Source organism: Oncorhynchus mykiss, chromosome 2, assembly GCF_013265735.2.
Source record: "Oncorhynchus mykiss isolate Arlee chromosome 2, USDA_OmykA_1.1, whole genome shotgun sequence".
Classification (NCBI taxonomy): Eukaryota; Metazoa; Chordata; class Actinopteri; order Salmoniformes; family Salmonidae; genus Oncorhynchus; species Oncorhynchus mykiss.
Window position 1 is genome coordinate 64,598,841 of NC_048566.1, and position 21,532 is coordinate 64,620,372.

A 21,532-nucleotide genomic window follows, 5' to 3' on the forward strand; every position below is an offset into this window, starting at 1 on the left:
CTTTAAGGTTTACTCTACAAGCAATTTACAGTATCTCATGGCTGTGCACAGAAAATCATACCTCATGACTGCCATCTTGATATTGGACTAATGTAGGCTACTGTAGATCAGTCTTGTGGAATCTGAAATGAAGATATTTCACCCAGAAAAAGCTACTTGTTTGAGTAAACATGGTGCTGTCTGTACTGAATGAATAACAAAAGAGGGCTTTTGCTGGGCTTATAGGTCTCATTTGTTTACTCAGGCCAGGAAGAAATGAAGCTTTATTGTCAATTAGCTCAACTTCCAGCCCCTGATAATCCTCTGAAACCCTTACAAGCCCCATGATGGTTCAATTAACACCCCTGTGTAAGGAAGATTGAATATGTGTTTGATCTACCATCCAATACACAAAGTTATTAGTTAGGCCTTCTAACATTTTACGTACTAAAAAGGTTGTGAGGGGAGTGATATAATAATATAGCAAATTTGACTTTTGTACTATGACTAGACACTATTGTATATATTTCGTATAGCTATTAATGTTAGGCTGTATCACATCCGGCCGTGATGTGGAGTGCCATAAGGCGGCGCACAATTGGCCCAGGCGACCTGTGTTTGGCCAGGGTAGGCCGTCATTGTAAATAAGAATGTGTTCTTAACTGACTTGCCTAGTTAAATAAAGGTTCAAAATAAAAATGTAAAAAAGTTTTTGTCATGGGATGTTTATACCGTTTCCTCTCCAACCGCCTGTACGTCTAGTGAAACGTCAGCTTCGTTCCGCCTTCAACGCGTGAGAAAGAAACGCAGTTACAATTCGTTTCCAACAACCGGATGTATTCGTTTTTCATGGATTCAGCTAATTCAACCTAGGTTCCTTTTCCGCTGAAAACCAAAAACTAGGGTCAGGCGTTTCTTTTGCGACCGCTACGTTAGGTTAGGTTACAATATGCGACCTGCTGTAGCCTGATATGCAGATCTGCTCCGATTTACCTGTATATATTTTTGTAAATATCTTTGTCGATAGTTAACTCAAGTTTATTTTCATTTTACCGGGCGCCTTTTTTTTTGTCGGATACAATAGGAATATGGCCTACTGTATTTTTTTTAAAAAGCATCCCTCAGCATGTCTGCTGATTTTTAAAAAATTACCCTTTAAATAACTAGGCAAGTCAGTTAAGAACACATTGTTATTTACGATGACGGCCAAACCCAGACGACGTTGGGCCAATCGTGTGCCTCCCTATCGGACTCCCAATCACGGCCGGATGTGATGCAGCTTGGGTTCGAACCAGCTACTGTAATGACCCCTCTTGCACTAAGATGGGGTGCCTTAGACCGCTACGCCACACGGGAGCCCAGCTGGCAAAAATTTCATCTCTGGTTTGCAATGAAAATCATATATGTCCTAAATAAAACGATCTATTGAGAAAAAAAGTATTTTCATCGAATATATGGCTACAGTAATGTTTGTTTAAAAAAAATAGATTGGGCGAGGCTGAGGTGAGCTGAGCGCGAAGGTTGTTTGGCGATGCAGGACGATTCAGGGATACTATACGATTACAAATTACATAATATTTGTGCAGATTTAGCCAACTTTAGGTTAGTCCTTGCACGGGATTGGTGGCCTAATGTGTTAGAGTTAACTATCAGTTGTTTTATCCTCATCATCAAGCATTTGCATCAAGGTTCAAGGTATATCACTCGTTTATAAAGTCGAAACAAACAATGTTGTAGGCCTGTTTACTAATCTCACTATTCCTCATATTCATCAGTCAATGGATATATTTCATAAATTGTAATTAGGCTTACTGAAGGCCAAAACATGTTCGAGTTTGTTTAATTATTCAATTAATAAAATACACAAAGCAATATTATTGTCTGTTTTTATTAAAAATATGATCCAAGACACGCATAAATTAGATTTAGAAAAATATAATCTCATAAATAGCTGCATACATATTAGCACTTTCATTGAAACAACCAACAATTGTCAATATCACAGTTTATAAATAGATATTTTGGTTAAAAAAATGGTCCATAATGTCTCTGATCTAGGCACTGTATCTTCAGGTGTTTTCACCTCTTCACTCATTATTGGTAGTAGGCCATATCAAATGACTTGACGTCACTTTGTAACACCTGGTTGTGCATCTGTAGAAGAGAGTACATTCCTATTAGTTTCAGATCAAATGTAGAATTCAAAGAGGACATGGGATATAAACTATATGCTTTATAAATTGCTCTTTCTCAACAGAAGCAATGGTTTGCTTTTGGATAATATTAATTAGAAGATTACAGACAATATTATAGAGGTGATATAGAGGCATATTTACCGGATATAAGATCATGTCCTGATAGGAGACCGCTGACGTCAGGTAGTTTGGTTGTGGTTCTGTGTTGTTGGTACATGATGTGACCAGTGGCAGACAGTATTGATCATTGCTCTGGATGTTCCCCTGTAGTCTCTCCTGATACCATTGTCCAGACATGGAGCTTCCCTGAGGGCATTGTGGAATATACTGGCGTGGTGTGGTTTCCATCTCTCTTTTCAGGCATGTCTCCTTCTCGCTGAGCTCTAGCTGGGCTGAGAGGTGGGAGATGTACCTGATGGTGAGGCGCAGGGTCTCGATCTTGGTCAGAGTCTGTCCAGCCGGAGCCACAGAGGGGGGCAGGTAGGTCCTGAGGTGGTTGAGGGCTTTTGTCAGGTCTCTCATCCTCAGCTTCTCCCTCTCGCTGGCGCTCTCCCGCTTCTTCCCAGGGAACTTGGACCTAGACCTCTTCTCCTGAGCTGGGAGTTTTTCTATCCTCTTTCTTTTGGCAACATGGCTGATGCAGCCGGAAGCGTCAGAATCTTCCTTCTCCTGACCACCTCCCCACTGTAAACAAGGGGGAGAGAGGCAGAAGGAGTCAATGGAGGAGGCAGGTGACAGGCTACTACAGGCACTGTAATAACCAGGGTCGGAGCTGGGACAGCTCGGCTTCAGAAAGCCATTACTGTCCATCAGATGCTCTCCAGCCTGGAGAAACAAGAGTTTAGCGAAATCAACGGAATCCATTACTGCAGTGTTTTCTGAGCTATGAATATCTTCAGTTTGTCTGTCCTTGGAGAGGCTGTGAGGAGTACTGGAGGACCCCAGAGCTGCTCCCCAATTTATCCTACAGGCAGGTGTGATATGGCACCATCAGGGTGCCTGGACTTCAAAGTGCCCAAGTACAGATCACACTAGACTTACGGAGTTCCTGGGAAACACCATCCTAGAGCCAGGTGTTAGGTGGCAGGCAGATTAGAATGAAATATGCATCAAGTTCAAGAATTCATGGTGGGAGAGATTATTGTTTTTTAACAATTCACTAAATTGGGCAGTATCGGATAGGAATGTATTGATTATTTAATATGGACAGATGTATTGATTAATTAATATGGACAGAGGACAAAAACTGGTTGAATCAAGGTTGTTTCCACACCATAAAAAAGCAATGTGATGACGCTGAATCAATGTGGAAAACTGGTTGGATTTGCAAAAAGTCTTCTTTTTTTTAAACCATAATTTTTTTGTTTGATTTCACAGTGAAATTATTTGACAACGTAACCACATGTAAATCAAAACTAGACGTTGAACTGACGTCTGTGCCCAGTGGGTGGGGACTGTTAAAAACAGTTATAATTATTATATTTGTGTTTTGGAATGCAGATTATGCAAATAACTATAAAAACCCAAATACTATCCTATATCTACATAACACATTGCCGGCCTTCAGCAGAATCTTGTCATTCTCAATGACCAATAGTCCCATGGCTCTCAGCAGACCTCACTGGTAAAAGAAGTGTGCCAGCTGTAATGTGTGAAGTTCACACCTCTCCTCTGTTTAGACAAGCAGACAACTCCTACACTGCCTTGGGAAACAGAGGGAATATAGCTGTTTTGACTATTATTTGCCAACCATATTGTTTGTTTTTTCTCCCTTCATGCTGAGTACATTAAATGTTGTATCACAATTTATAGCGTGTCTTGATCTGAAGAGATTGGCTCTGCCAAGATCAAGGTGATGGGTGACTTTCTATGCAGCAATTGAATTAGTCACTGGATGCAAAAATAAGTAATTGTCTGGGGATGTCTCAATGCGATATCACACATGTGGGTGAAAACTAGTCTATAGTAATTGTCTGGGGATGTCTCAATGCGATATCACACATGTGGGTGAAAACTAGTCTATAGTAATTGTCTGGGGATGTCTCAATGCGATATCACACATGTGGGTGAAAACTAGTCTATAGTAATTGTCTGGGGATGTCTCAATGCGATATCACACATGTGGGTGAAAACTAGTCTATAGTAATTGTCTGGGGATGTCTCAATGCGATATCACACATGTGGTTGAAAACTAGTCTATAGTAATTGTCTGTATACAAAACTTGAAACTGGGCTCTAATGACAACTTTTGGAAAGAGTCATTTGATCATAAACAACCTCTAACTCCTTTTCCATATTCATAACCCCTGTGCACAGAAATAACATTGTGTTTTTGTGGTCTTAGCTGTGTTTCTGGGCCTGAGGTGCTATTTGGCACCTCTACCTTTCCCACCCCGGGAGTGTGGATTGCAGTGGTTGTGGAACCGGTCATAAGAGAATGTTCCCACAGAAGAGAGTCACATTTAGCCCCTTCCCTCATAGGTGTAGAGCTGTGTTGATGAGACCTAAAACATGGCCAGAATACACACACACACACACACACACACACACACACACACACATATAGCGTGTCTCACAGCAACACAACCAATGGTTCTTATTAATTTCTACAGTGAGTACAAATACAATGCCCACATTCCACAGTAGAGCCAAATTTGGTAATAAAAGAAGGAGAATGGGTAGAATTAAAACTACTAGAGTAGTTGACTCTCCACTGACTGATTTCATTCTATTTTTTTAAAGGAAGCATGGTGAGTGAGGAGACACCTCTGTGGCACTGACAGAACTGACAGATGCACTGAAGAACAGGTCAGAAGGTAACATTCCCGTCTCCTCTCATAACCTCAGCCTAACCTCTAAATCTGACCCTTCTGAATGTATTGCAAATGTAATATTATGAGTGTTTAGCTACTGGCTAGTTCACCGAGGTTAGTGAAGCCAAAATATGAGACATAGTTCTTTGCCATGACTTTGTATCGTAGTAGTATTTTGTCGGTGTTACATTTTCTAACACTCATAACTTTTTGTATTATCAATTTTGAATGATGAAATATTATTTTTGTATGTTTTCTTTTCTTTTGTTGTATATACTTCTCAACTCTAGAGGAGATTTCTAACATGTGATGATGGTCCCTTTAACCAGAATAAGGGATAAGCATAAGAAAATCTTGCCATCTTTATGATCTTAGGTTGATTAGCAAATCAACGTGAACTAGTTTTATTCCCAGCTTGCATGGTGAATTGTATATTTCAGGTAAACAACATAGGTCTAATTATTTTCCTTTGTTGGTGTGTTTGGCTGGTTTAAGCTTTCTATTAACACATCAAATGCCCTTGGCAAGCTGATGAAACAGGCGCTTCATTTTAATTCCTCAGATATCCAACACCTCACCTCTCCAGTGATATGCATATCCTAGCTCATCCTCTCTCACATTAGGGTTGTTAAGATAAGGGATCATACTCTCTCCCCAGACTGAGAGGTGCCAAAGCGGTGTCTCTATTGACCTGAGGATCAGTTTGTCTCTCTGCGGCTTGATACATAACTGATACATAGCTGATGCATAGATTATGGCTAAATATCTAATGCATGGCAGATACATAGCTGTTGATACCTAGCTGTTACATAGTTTTTATTTAACTAGGCAAGTCAGTTAAGAACACATTCTTATTACAATGACATCCTACTCCGGCCAAACCTTGGCCAATTGTGCACCGCCTGAAGGGACTCCCAATCATGGCTGGATGTGATACAGCCTGGAATCGAACCAGGGAATGTAGGAATGCCTCTTGCATGTAGTGCCTTAGACCGCTGCGCCACTCAGAAGTTGATACTGAAACATAGCTGTTGATACCTAGCTGTTACATAGTTGATACATAGGTGATACTGTTACATAGTTGACACATAGTTGATAAATAGTTGATACATAGTTGATACATAGTTGATACATAGTTGATACATAGTTGATACATTGTTGATACATAGTTGATGCATAGTTGATACATAGTTTATACTGTTACATAGTTGATACATAATTGATATTGTTACATAGTTGATAAATAGTTGATACATAGTTGATACATAGTTGATACTGTTACATAGTTGATACATAGTTGATACATAGTTGATACAGAGTTGATACATAATTTATACTTTTACATAGGTGATACATAGTTGATACATAGGTGATACAAAGTTGATACATAGTTGATACTGTTACAAAGCTGTTACATAGGTCGCAATTGTAAATGAGAACTTGTTCTCAACTTGCCTACCTGGTTAAATAAAGGTGAAATAAATAAAAATAAACATAGTTGATACTGTTACATACAGTTAAAGTTGGAAGTTTACATACACTTAGGTTGGAGTCATTAAAACTTGTTTTTCAACCACTCCACAAATGTCTTGTTAGCAAACTGTAGTTTTGGCAAGTCAGTTAGGACATCTACTTTGTGCATGGCACAAGTAATTTTTCCAATAATTGTTTACAGACAAATTATTTAACTTATAATTCACTGTATCACAATTCCAGGGGATCAGACGTTTACATACAATACGTTGACTGTGCCTTTAAACAGCTTGGAAAATTCCAGAAAAGTATGTCATGGCTTTAGAAGCTTCTGATAGGCTAATTGCCGTCATTTGAGTCAATTGGAGGTGTACCTGTGGATGTATTTCAAGGCCTACCTTCACACTCAGTGCCTCTTTGCTTGACGTCATGGGAAAATCAAAAGAAATCAGCCAAGACCTCAGAAAACAAATTGTAGACCTCCACAAGTCTGGTTCATCCTTGGGAGCAATTTCCAAACGCCTGAAGGTACCACGTTCATCTGTACAAACAATAGTACGCAAGTATAAACACCATGGGACCACGCAGCCGTCATACCTCTCAGGAAAGAGACACATTCTGTCTCCTAGAGATTAATGTACTTAGGTGCTAAAAGCGCAAATCAATCCCGGAACAACAGCAAAGGACCTTGTGAAGATGCTGGAGGAAACAGGTACAAAAGTATCTATATCCACAGAGTCCTATATCGACTTAACCTGAAAGGCTGCTCAGCAAGGAAGAAGCCACTGCTCCAAAACCCCCATGAAAAAGCCAGACTACGGTTTGCAACTGCACATGGGGACAAAGATCTTACTTATTGGAGAAATGTCCTCTGATCTGATGAAACAAAAATAGAACTGTTTGGCCATAATGACCATCATTATGTTTGGAAGAAAAAGGGTGAGGCTTGGAAGCCAAAGAACACCATCCCAACAGTGAAACACGGGGGTGGCAGCATCATGTTGTGGGGGTGCTTTGCTGGAGGAGGGGCTGGTGCACTTCACAAAATAGATGCATAATGAGGAAGGAAAATAATGTGGATATATTGAAACATCTCAAGACATCAGTCAGGAAGTTAAAGCCTCAATCCTATGGCCCCATCCTATAGAAAATTGTGGGCAGAACTGAAAAAGCATGTGCGAGCAAGAAGGCCTACAAACCAGACTCAGTTACACCAACTCTGTCAGGAATGGGCCAGAATTCACCCAACTTATTGTGGGAAGCTTGTGGAAGGATACCCAAAACATTTGACCTAAGTTTTCTATTATTCAGACATTTCACATTCTTAAAATAAAGTGGTGATCCTAACTGACCTAAGACAGGGAATTTTTACTACGTTTAAATGTCAGCAATTTTGAAAAACTGAGTTTAAATGTATTTGGTGTATGTAAACTTCCGGCATCAACTGTAGTTGATACTGTTACATAGTTGATGCTGTTACATAGTTGATGCTGTTACATAGTTGATGCTGTTACATAGTTGATACATAGTAGACAAATAGTTGATACTGTTACATAGTTGATACATAGTTGATACTGTTACATAGTTGATGCTGTTACATAGTTGATGCTGTTACATAGTTGATGCTGTTACATAGTTGATGCTGTTACATAGTTGATACTGTTACATAGTTGATACTGTTACATAGTTGATGCTGTTACATAGTTGATGCTGTTACATAGTTGATGCTGTTACATAGTTGATGCTGTTACATAGTTGATACTGTTACATAGTTGATGCTGTTACATAGTTGATGCTGTTACATAGTTGATGCTGTTACATAGTTGATGCTGTTACATAGTTGATACATAGTAGACAAATAGTTGATACTGTTACATAGTTGATACATAGTTGATACTGTTACAAAACGTATACATAGTTGATAGACAGTTGATGCTGTTACATAGTTGACACATAGTTGATACTGTTGCATAGTTGATACATAGTTGATACTGTTACATAGTTGATACATAGTTGATACATGGTTGATACATAGTTGATGCTGTTACATAGTTGATACATAGTTGATGCTGTTACATAGTTAATGCACAGTTGATACTGTTACATAGTTGATACAGTTACATAGTTGATACATGGTTGACACATAGTTGATACCGTTACATAGTTGATACTGTTACATAGTTGAGACATAGTTGATACTGTTACAACGCTGATACATAGATGATACATAGTTGATACATAGTTGAAACTGTTACATAGTTGATATATAGTTGATACATAGTTGGTACTGTTACATAGTTGATACTGTTACGGTTTTCTTGCGGTGAAGGAGAGTCGGACCAAAATGCAGCGTGGTATTCTTGATACATGTTTAATGACGATGAAAAAACGAACAATACAAAAACAACAAACGTAACGTGAAAACCTATACAGCCTATCTGGTGCAAACAAACACAGAGACAGGAACAATCACCCACGAAACACTCAAAGAATATGGCTGCCTAAATATGGTTCCCAATCAGAGACAACGATAAACACCTGCCTCTGATTGAGAACCACTCCAGACAGCCATAGACTATGCTAGAAACCCAATACCTAACAAAAACCCCAAGACAAAACACACCACATACAAAACCCATGTCACACCCTGGCCTGACTAAATTAATAAAGAAAACACAAAATACTAAGACCAGGGCGTGACAGAACCCCCCCCCCCCCCCCCCCCCCCCCCCCCCCAAGGTGCGGACTCCCGACCGCACAACTAAACCCATAGGGGAGGGTCCGGGTGGGCGTCTGTCCACGGTGGCGGCTCTGGCGCGGGACGTGGACCCCACTCTAACAAAGTCTTAGTCCATTTTCCTCGCGTCCTTAGATAGGCGACCCTCGCCGCCAACCCTGGCCTAGTAGTCCTCACCAAGGGCCCCACTGGACTGAGGGGCAGCTCGGGACTGAGGTAGCTTGGGACTGAGGGGTAGCTCGGGACTGAGGGGTAGCTCGGGACTGAGAGGAAGCTCAGCACTGAGAGGAAGCTCAGCACTGAGAGGAAGCTCAGCACTGAGAGGAAGCTCAGGCAGGTAGTTGGCTCTGGCAGATCCTGGCTGTCTGGCAGTTCTGGCAGATCCTGGCTGACTGGCGGATCCTGGCTGAATGGCGGATCCTGGCTGAATAGCGGATCCTGGCTGACTGGCGGATCTGGCTGCTCCATGCTGACTGGCAGCTCTGGCTGCTCCATGCTGACTGGCAGCTCTGGCTGCTCCATGCTGACTGGCTGCTCTGGCTGCTCCATGCTGACTGGCTGCTCCATGCTGACTGGCGACTCTGGCTGCTCCATGCTGACTGGCGGCTCTGGCTGCTCCATGCTGACTGGCGGCTCTGGCTGCTCCATGCTGACTGGCGGCTCTGGCTGCTCCATGCTGACTGGCGGCTCTGGCTGCTCCATGCTGACTGGCAGCTCTGGCGGCTTCTTGCAGACTGGCAGCTCTGGCGGCATCCTGCAGACTGGCAGCTCTGGCAGCTCCTTGCAGACTGGCAGCTCCTTGCAGACTGGCAGCTCCTTGCAGACTGGCAGCTCCTTGCAGACTCGCAGCTCTGGACAGGCGGGAGACTCCGGCAGCGCTGTAGAGGCGGAAGGCTCTGGCAGCGCTAAACAGGCGGGAGACTCCGGCAGCGCTGGAGAGGAGGAAGGCTTTGGCAGCGCTAGATAGGCGGGAGACTCCGGCAGCGCTGGAGAGGAGGAAGGCTCTGGCAGCGCTGGACAGGCAAGGCGCACTGTAGGCCTGATGCGTGGTGCTGGCACTGGTGGTACTGGGCCGAGAACACGCACAGGAAGCCTGGTGCGGGGAGCTGCCACCGGAGGGCTGGTGCGTGGAGGTGGTACTGGATAGACCGGACCGTGCAGGCGCACTGGAGCTCTTGAGCACCGAGCCTGCCCAACCTTACCTGGCTCGATGCCCACTCTAGCCCGGCCGATACGAGGAACTGGTATGTACCGCACCGGGCTATGCACCCGCAATGGAGACACCGTGCGCACCACAGCATAACACGGCGCCTGCCCGGTCTCTCTAGCCCTCCGGTAAGCACAGGAAGCTGGCGTAGGTATACTCCCTGTGGGCCTCCCCCCCCAATACATTTTTGGGGCTGACTCTCGGGCTTCCATCCTCGTCGCCGTGCTGCCTCCTCATACCAGCGCCTCTCCGCTTTCGCCACCTCCAGTTCTTCTTTGGGGCGGCGATATTCTCCAGGCTGTGCCCAGGGTCCTTTTCCGTCCAATATCTCTTCCCAAGTCCAGAAGTCCTGTGATCGCTGCTCCTCCTGCCGCTGCCTGTCACCACGCCGCTTGGTCCTGTTGTCGTGGGTGATTCTGTTACGGTTTTCTTGCGGTGAAGGAGAGTCGGACCAAAATGCAGCGTGGTATTCTTGATACATTTTTAATGACGATGAAAAAACGAACAATACAAAAACAACAAACGTAACGTGAAAACCTATACAGCCTATCTGGTGCAAACAAACACAGAGACAGGAACAATCACCCACGAAACACTCAAAGAATGTGGCTGCCTAAATATGGTTCCCAATCAGAGACAACGATAAACACCTGCCTCTGATTGAGAACCACTCCAGACAGCCATAGACTATGCTAGAAACCCAATACCTAACAAAAACCCCAAGACAAAACACACCACATACAAAACCCATGTCACACCCTGGCCTGACCAAATTAATAAAGAAAACACAAAATACTAAGACCAGGGCGTGACAGGTACATAGTTGATACATAGTTGATGCTGTTAAATAGTTGATACTGTTACATAGTTGATACATAGTTGATGCTGTTACATAGTTGATATATAGTTGATACATAGTTGATACTGTTACATAGTTGAAACATAGTTGATACTGTTACATAGTTGAAACATAGTTGATACTGTTACATAGTTGAAACATAGTTGATACTGTTACATAGTTGAAACATAGTTGATACTGTTACATAGTTGAAACATAGTTGATACTGTTACATAGTTGAAACATAGTTGATACTGTTACATAGTTGATACATAGTTGATACATAGCTGATACATAGTTGATACTGTTACATAGTTGAAACATAGTTGATACTGTTACATAGTTGATACATAGTTGATACATAGCTGATACATAGTTGATACTGTTACATAGTTGAAACATAGTTGATACTGTTACATAGTTGATACATAGTTGATACATAGTTGATACATAGTTGATACTGTTACATAGTTGAAACATAGTTGATACTGTTACATAGTTGAAACATAGTTGATACTGTTACATAGTTGAAACATAGTTGATACATAGTTGATACATAGTTGATACTGTTACATAGTTGATACATAGTTGATACTGTTACATAGTTGATACATAGTTGATACTGTTACATAGTTGAAACATAGTTGATACTGTTACATAGTTGATACATAGTTGATACTGTTACATAGTTGATACATAGTTGATTCTGTTACATAGTTGATACATAGTTGATACTGTTACATAGTTGATACATAGTTGATACTGTTACATAGTTGAAACATAGTTGATACTGTTACATAGTTGATACATAGTTGAAACATAGTTGATACTGTTACATAGTTGATACATAGTTGATACATAGTTGATACATAGTTGATACTGTTACATAGTTGAAACATAGTTGATACTGTTACATAGTTGATACATAGTTGATACATAGCTGATACATAGTTGATACTGTTACATAGTTGAAACATAGTTGATACTGTTACATAGTTGATACATAGTTGATACATAGTTGATACATAGTTGATACTGTTACATAGTTGAAACATAGTTGATACTGTTACATAGTTGAAACATAGTTGATACTGTTACATAGTTGAAACATAGTTGATACATAGTTGATACATAGTTGATACTGTTACATAGTTGATACATAGTTGATACTGTTACATAGTTGATACATAGTTGATACTGTTACATAGTTGAAACATAGTTGATACTGTTACATAGTTGATACATAGTTGATACTGTTACATAGTTGATACATAGTTGATACTGTTACATAGTTGAAACATAGTTGATACTGTTACATAGTTGATACATAGTTGATACTGTTACATAGTTGATACATAGTTGATTCTGTTACATAGTTGATACATAGTTGATACTGTTACATAGTTGATACATAGTTGATACTGTTACATAGTTGAAACATAGTTGATACTGTTACATAGTTGATACATAGTTGAAACATAGTTGATACTGTTACATAGTTGATACATAGTTGATACATAGTTGATACATAGTTGATACTGTTACATAGTTGAAACATAGTTGATACTGTTACATAGTTGATACATAGTTGATACTGTTACATAGTTGATACATAGTTGATACATAGTTGATACTGTTACATAGTTGATACATAGTTGATACATAGTTGATACTGTTACATAGTTGATACATAGTTGATACATAGTTGATACACATATTACTTCCGGCGCCGACAGAAATGGCCGCCTCGCTTCGCGTTCCTAGGAAACTATGCAGTTTTTTGTTTTTTTACGTGTTATTTCTTACATTAGTACCCCAGGTCATCTTAGGTTTCATTACATACAGTCGAGAAGAACTACTGAATATAAGATCAGCGTCAACTCACCATCAGTACGACCAAGAATATGTTTTTCGCGACGCGGATCCTGTGTTCTGCCTTACAAACAGGACAACGGAGCGGATCCCATGCAGCGACCCAAAAAAAAAAAACGAAAAAGAGGGAAACGAGGCGGTCTTCTGGTCAGACTCCGGAGACGGCCACACCGTGCACCACTCCCTAGCATTCTTCTTGCCAATGTCCAGTCTCTTGACAACAAGGTTGATGAAATCCGAGCAAGGGTAGCATTCCAGAGGGACATCAGAGACTGTAACGTTCTTTGCTTCACGGAAACGTGGCTCACTGGAGAGACGCTATCCGAGGCGGTGCAGCCAACGGGTTTCTCCACGCATCGCGCAGACAGAAACAAACATCTTTCTGGTAAGAAGAGGGGCGGGGGCGTATGCCTTTTGGCTAACGTGACATGGTGTGATGAAAGAAACATACAGGAACTCAAATCCTTCTGTTCACCTGATTTAGAATTCCTCACAATCAAATGTAGACCGCATTATCTACCAAGAGAATTCTCTTCGATTATAATCACAGCCGTATATATCCCCCCCCCAAGCAGACACATCGATGGCTCTGAATGAACTTTATTTGACTCTTTGCAAACTGGAAACCATTTATCCGGAGGCTGCATTCATTGTAGCTGGGGATTTTAACAAAGCTAATCTGAAAACAAGACTCCCTAAATTTTATCAGCATATCGATTGCGCAACTAGGGGTGGAAAGACCTTGGATCATTGTTACTCTAACTTCCGCGACGCATATAAGGCCCTGCCCCACCCCCCTTTCGGAAAAGCTGACCACGACTCCATTTTGTTGATCCCTGCCTACAGACAGAAACTAAAACAAGAGGCTCCCACGCTGAGGTCTGTCCAACGCTGGTCCGACCAAGCTGACTCCACACTCCAAGACTGCTTCCATCACGTGGACAGTAATACAAACAGTGCAGCTATTCCCTCCGCAAGGCTATCAAACAAGCTAAGCGTCCGTACAGAGACAAAGTAGAATCTCAATTCAACGGTAGTTTAAACTGTTCCATAGCTGATACATAGTTGATGCTGTTACATAGTTGATACACAGTTGATACATAGTTGATACTGTTACATAGTTGATACTGTTACATAGTTGATGCTGTTACATAGTGTATATATAGTTGATACATAGTTGATACTGTTACATAGTTGATACATAGGTGATACATAGTTGATGCTGTTACATAGATGATACATAGTTGATACTGTTACATAGTTGAAACATAGTTTATAATGTTACATAGAGGATGCATAGTTGATACTGTTACACAGTTGATACATAGTTTATATATAGTTTATACTGTTACATAGCTGATACGTAGTTGATACATAGTTCATACTTTTACATAGTTGATACATAGTTAATACTGTTACATACTTGATACATAGTTGATACTGTAACATAGTTGATACATTGTTGATCCTGTTACATAGTTGATACTGTTACATAGTTGATACATTGTTGATACATAGTTGATACATAGTTAATACTGTTACATAGTTGCTACATAGTTAATACTGTTACATAGTTGATACTGTTACATCGTTGATACTGTTACTTAGTAGATACATAGTTGATACATAGTTGATCCTGTTACATAGTTGATACTGTTACGTAGTTGATACATAGTTGATACATAGTTGATACATAGGTGATATTGTTACATAGTTGATACATGGTTGATACTGTTACATAGTTGATCCTGTTACATAGTTGATACTGTTACATAGTTGATACATAGTTGATACATAGTTGATACATAGTTGATACATAGTTGATACTGTTATATAGTTGATACATAGTTGATACCGTTACATAGTTGATACATAGTTGATACATGGTTGATACTGTTACATAGTTGATACTGTTACATAGTTGATATGTAGTTGATGCTGTTACATAGTTGATACATGGTTGATACTGTTACATAGTTGATATTTAGTTGATGCTGTTACATAGTTGATACATCGTTGATTCTGTTACATAGTTGATACTGTTACATAGTTGATACATAGTTGATACATAGTTGATACATAGTTGATGCTGTTAGATAGTTGATACATAGTTGATACATTGTTGATACTGTTACATAGTTGATACTGTTAGATTGTTGATACATAGTTGATACATAGCTGATACATAGTTGATACTGTTACATAGTTGATACATAGTTGATGCTGTTACATAGTTGATACATAGTTGATAGTGTTACATAGTTGATACAGAGTTGATACATAGTTGATACTGTTACATAGTTGTCACTGTTACATAGTTGATACATAGTTGATACTGTTACACAGTTGATTCATAGTTGATACATAGTTGATACTGTTACATAGTTGATACATAGTTGATACATAGTTGATGCTGTTAAATAGTTGATACTGTTACATAGTTGATACTGTTACATAGTTGATACACAGTTGACAATGTTACAATGCTGATACAAAGATGATAGATAGTTTAAACTGTTCCATAGCTAATACATAGTTGATGCTGTTACATAGTTGATACACAGTTGATACATAGTTGATACTATTACATAGTTGATACTGTTACATAGTTGATGCTGTTACATAGTGTATATATAGTTGATACATAGTTGATACTGTTACATAGTTGATACATAGGTGATACATAGTTGATGCTGTTACATAGATGATACATAGTTGATACTGTTACATAGTTGAAACATAGTTGATAATGTTACATAGAGGATTCATAGTTGATACTGTTACACAGTTGATACATAGTTTATATATAGTTTATACTGTTACATAGCTGATACGTAGTTGATACATAGTTCATACTTTTACATAGTTGATACATAGTTAATACTGTTACATAGTTGATACTGTTACATAGTTGATACATAGTTGATACATAGTTGATACTGTAACATAGTTGATACATTGTTGATCCTGTTACATAGTTGATACTGTTACGTAGTTGATACATTGTTGATACATAGTTGATACATAGTTAATACTGTTCCATAGTTGCTACATAGTTAATACTGTTACATAGTTGATACTGTTACATCGTTGATACTGTTACTTAGTTGATACATAGTTGATACATAGTTGATCCTTGTACATAGTTGATACTGTTACGTAGTTGATACATAGTTGATACATAGGTGATATTGTTACATAGTTGATACATGGTTGATACTGTTACATAGTTGATGCTGTTACATAGTTGATACATAGTTGATACTGTTATATAGTTGATACATAGTTGATACCGTTACATAGTTGATACATAGTTGATACATGGTTGATACTGTTACATAGTTGATACTGTTACATATTTGATATGTAGTTGATGCTATTACATAGTTGATACATGGTTGATACTGTTACATAGTTGATATGTAGTTGAAGCTGTTACATAGTTGATACATCGTTGATTATTTTACATAGTTGATACTGTTACATAGTTGATACATAGTTGATACATAGTTGATACGTAGTTGATTCTGTTACATAGTTGATACATAGTTGACACTGTTACATAGTTGATACATAGTTGTTACATAGTTGATACATGGTTGATACTGTTACATAGTTGATGCTGTTACATAGTTGATACATAGTTGATACATAGTTGATAGTGTTACATAGTTGATACATAGTTGATACATAGTTGATACTGTTACATAGTTGTTACTGTTACATAGTTGATACATAGTTGAGTCATAGTTGATACATAGTTGTTACTGTTACACAGTTGATACATAGTTGATACTGTTACACAGTTGATATTGTTACATTGTTGATACATAGTTGATCATGTTACATAGGTGATACTGTTACATAGTTGATACTGTTACATAGTTGATACATAGTTGATGCTGTTACATAGCTGATACATAGTTGATACGTAGTTGATTCATAGTTGATACATAGTTGTTACTGTTACACAGTTGATTCATAGTTGATACATAGCTGATACTGTTACATAGTTGATACATAGTTGATTCATAGTTGATACATAGTTGTTACTGTTACACAGTTGATTCGTAGTTGATACATAGTTGATACTGTTACATAGTTGATACATAGTTGATGCTGTTACATAGTTGATACAAAGTTGATTCTGTTACATAGTTGATACGTAGTTGATACTGTTACATAGTTGATACTGTTACATAGTTGATACATAGTTTATACTGTTACATAGTTGATACTGTTACATAGCTGATACGTAGTTGATGCTGTTACATAGTTGATACATAGTTGATTCTGTTACATAGTTGATGCATAGTTTATACTGTTACATAGTTGATACATAGTTGATACTGTTACATAGTTGATACATAGTTGATACTGTTACATAGTTGATACATAGTTGATACATAGCTGATGCTGTTACGTAGTTGATACACAGTTGATACTGTTACATTGTTCATACATAGTTGATACTGTTACCTAGTTGATACAAAGTTGATTCTGTTACATAGTTGATACGTAGTTGATACTGTTACATAGTTGATACTGTTACATAGTTGATACATAGTTTATACTGTTACATAGTTGATACTGTTACATAGCTGATACGTAGTTGATGCTGTTACATAGTTGATACATAGTTGATTCTCTTACATAGTTGATGCATAGTTTATACTGTTACATAGTTGATACATAGTTGATACTGTTACATAGTTGATACATAGTTGATACTGTTACATAGTTGATACATAGTTGATACATAGCTGATGCTGTTACGTAGTTGATACACAGTTGATACTGTTACATTGTTGATACATAGTTGATACTGTTACCTAGTTGTTACATAGTTGATGCTGTTACCTAGTTGTTACATTGTTGATACTGTTACATAGTTGTTACATTGTTGTTACATAGTTGATGCGGTTACTTAGTTGTTACATAGTTGATACATAGTTGATACTGTTACATAGTTGATACTGTTACATAGTTCATACATAGTTGATACACAGTTTATACATAGTTGATGCTGTTAGATAGTTGATACATAGTTGATACATTGTTGATACTGTTACATAGTTGATAGATAGTTGATACATAGTTGATACTGTTACATAGTTGATACATAGTTGATACTGTTACATAGTTGATACATAGTTCATGCTGTTACATAGTTGATACATAGTTGATACATAGTTGATACTCTTACATAGTTGATACTCTTGCATAGTTGATACATAGTTGATACTGTTACATAGTTGATACATAGTTCATGCTGTTGCATAGTTGATACATAGTTGATACATAGTTGATACTCTTACATAGTTGATACTCTTACGTAGTTGATACTCTTACATAGTTGATACATAGTTGATACTGTTACATAGTCAATACATAGTTGATACATAGTTGATACATAGTTGATACATAGTTGCTACTTTTACATTGCTGATACATAGTTGATACTGATACATTGCCGATACATAGCTCATATTGTGACACGTGTGTGGAATGGCAGCACTTCCAGTCTCTGCCACATCGTGGCATACTGACCACGACATGGCACTTGATCCAAGCTTGATCTACCTGTTTATTGCTACAATATAGTCATTTCTACCAACAGGTTACCAGCATCCATGGTTTCAGTCAAAGTTAAAGATTTTAGATAAGTGAAGGAGTTCATTAATTATCCTCCATGCATCTGATTTATGATCCAGGGCAAAAATAGCTTGTTGTTTACTGTGCCCACCAGGGCTCTAACCAGTACTCTCTCATCCTTGTATTAGCATGGGAGTGCTAAGCTCTTTATCTGGTCTAGGATAAGAGGGGTCATTAGAATGCTAATGTCAGAGGGGAGTGTGGGTCCTGACTTATAGCTTCTCTGTGAAAGATAAACAGTGTTCTGAAGTTAAGGAGATTGTGTGGAAGCATACAATAGACCAATGATTGAAGCTTTGGTATGTACAGATGTAGGATCTTAATTTGATATTGTGTTTCATAGTCATTCTTGATTATGTTATTCTTTCCTCAGTGTGTGTACTGATGTGGAAGGTATAGGCTACTCATGCATTTAAAATATTGGTTTGAAAATGACGTTTTTGACCTACAGAGCGCTCGCTTTCATTCAATTGGTGCTGTGTTTATGTTAGCTGGCAGTCGGACTGTTTGAGTTTATTTCTATCACAGCAGTTATAATGCTGGCAAATCTGCCATGCTGTGTTCCATAATCACAAAATGCACTCCGTGTCATATGCCTCTGTAAATGTCTGGTGGTGTGGGCTGACTTTTATGGAGGAAGTAAAACCGTCTAGACAGAAAAAGTACAAAATATTCCATTAATATTTACATACTGTTACTTACATTTTAAAATGCTTATTTACTCACAAACGTACTACTTTACTTACAAAACCCTTAAGAATCAAATACAGGAATAGACAAAGACACAGTAGTTAGTTATTAGTTCATATTTTATTATACATTTTAGAATACGTTCTGTATTTACAATGATCGTTGTATAAAATCTAGAATTTGAAAGTAATAAGCTAGCTATATTAACAAATAAATACTCTGTAGATTGAAATGTCTATGACTGGACAGTAGATTCTCTTAAAAGTACAGAATATTCCATTAATATATTAATAACATTTCAATACTGTTACTTACAACTTAAAATGCTTCTTTACTTACAAACTTGCTAATTTACTTACAAAACTCTTACTTTTAAATACAGGAATAGCCAAAGACACATTAGTTAGTTATTAGTTCATATTTTATTATACACTTAAAAAAAGTTTTGTATTTACAATGAACGTTGTGTAAAATCTAGAATTTGGAAATAATAGAAATTAGTTATATTAACATATAAATACTCTGTAGATCAAAGTAAACGTCTATGACTGGACAGTAGATTCTCTTGATGAGGACGTCTGTTACATCCAGAAGTCTTGAGGAATGTTCTGATAGTGGACATCTTTTCTGTATATCTGAAGGAGAAAAAAAATATTTTGTTTACTGGTTCAAACAGATTTTCTAATTTCCTTAAAACCATCAAACTGAAAAATTGCAATGAGTGATACCAATTATTGTGAGTAAACAAAATTAACAGCAATAAAACTTGTCATTGACCATATAAATGGAAAAATATTTGAACATCTAAATACTGTACATTGAATCTGTACATACCTGACATGACTGTGCAGCCTCTGCATACTCTGGCGATTCCAACAGCGAATCCATACTGGAGTTGAAGCTGTTGTCGTAAGCACACGTGTCCATCTCACTGCTGAGTGGGTGCCTCTCCATCCCAGTGTTGTGGAGCGGGTACGTGGGCGTAGCTGTGTGGAGGATCTGTTCCTGCCCTGCACGTCTCCCCACCTCTGCTTCCTCACCCCAGCAGTACCCTGAGGAGGAGGTGTTGAACTGGCACAGGCCCACAGAGTCTTGTTGAGGCGATACGTGGTGTCCTGACACAGGGAGGTTCAGCTCCTTCCTCTGACACACAGCCTCCTCGCTGAGCTCTAGCTGGGCCGACAGGTGGGAGATGTAGCCGATGGTGAGGCGCAGCGTCTCGATCTTGGTCAGAGTCTGTCCAGCCGGAGCCACAGACGGGGGCAGGTAGGTCCTGAGGTGGTTGAGGGCTTTGGTCAGGTCTCTCATCCTCAGCTTCTCCTTCTCGCTGGCACTCTGTCTCTGCTTGCTGGGGTTCTTGGAGCGGTTCTTTCTAATCCTCCCTCCGGAGTGTCCTCCCTCGTCACTGGAGGATGGGGAAGCGGACGCCTTGGCTCCTCCAGAGTGTGTGGACCTGTGAGGTTCTGTGGCGGTCCCCCGAGGCAGGCAGGAGGATGAGAAGTCCATGTAGGCAGAAGGGGAGAGGATGCAGGTCTCTGGAGAGGAGACGTTATAAAACTCAGAGTCCGAACTGGGATAACTCCAGTGGTACTGAACACCAACACCATAGTTGCTGAGAAGAGGGGCAGACATATCCATGCTGTCTGTCTGTGTCCTGTCCTGCGTGTTGAGCGGTAGGACTGAACTGAAGAGCTTGGCCTGTGGGCTGGTGAAGAGGAGAGCCCTGGTTTTATGCAGGAGTCGGAGGTGTGAAGTGACACCTCTGCAGGCCCTCTCAGGCCATCAACATGGCTTCCCAGAGCTTCTCAGAGCTTCCCAGAGCTCAGCCCTACTGGACAGAGAGAGGCTCCACCATGCAGTCCTCTGCTGGGAAATCATACTACTGCTGCTCAGAGAGAGACGTGTCAAATTTGACCCCTGACCAAAACAATAAACATTTTTGCTCTCATAATGTTTTTGCCATTGTGGTCTCAAATCATCTGGTTTTGTAATCATTTCCCTCATGAGTTACATCAGCCAATGATTTGAAAAAGGCCACTGTTCACAAGTTATTAATTTAGACCATAGTGGTTC

General features: G+C 39.3%; 2 protein-coding genes across 2 annotated transcripts; both read right to left on the bottom strand.

Moving 5' to 3' along the window:
* Positions 1-2,073: 2,073 nt before the first annotated feature.
* mespab (mesoderm posterior ab) lies at positions 2,074-3,236 on the bottom strand. The gene is made up of 3 exons (XM_021579621.2): positions 3,216-3,236; positions 2,316-2,999; positions 2,074-2,133 (listed from the first exon to the last, which is right to left on the bottom strand). The coding sequence occupies exons 1-3, from the start codon at positions 3,234-3,236 to the stop codon at positions 2,074-2,076; spliced, it is 765 nt and encodes a 254-aa protein (XP_021435296.1).
* Positions 3,237-19,708: 16,472 nt separating this feature from the next.
* On the bottom strand, positions 19,709-21,143 carry mespbb (mesoderm posterior bb). Its single transcript, XM_036934634.1, has 2 exons — positions 20,500-21,143; positions 19,709-20,445 (listed from the first exon to the last, which is right to left on the bottom strand). The coding sequence occupies exons 1-2, from the start codon at positions 21,095-21,097 to the stop codon at positions 20,264-20,266; spliced, it is 780 nt and encodes a 259-aa protein (XP_036790529.1). The 5' UTR covers positions 21,098-21,143; the 3' UTR covers positions 19,709-20,263.
* Positions 21,144-21,532: the final 389 nt, after the last annotated feature.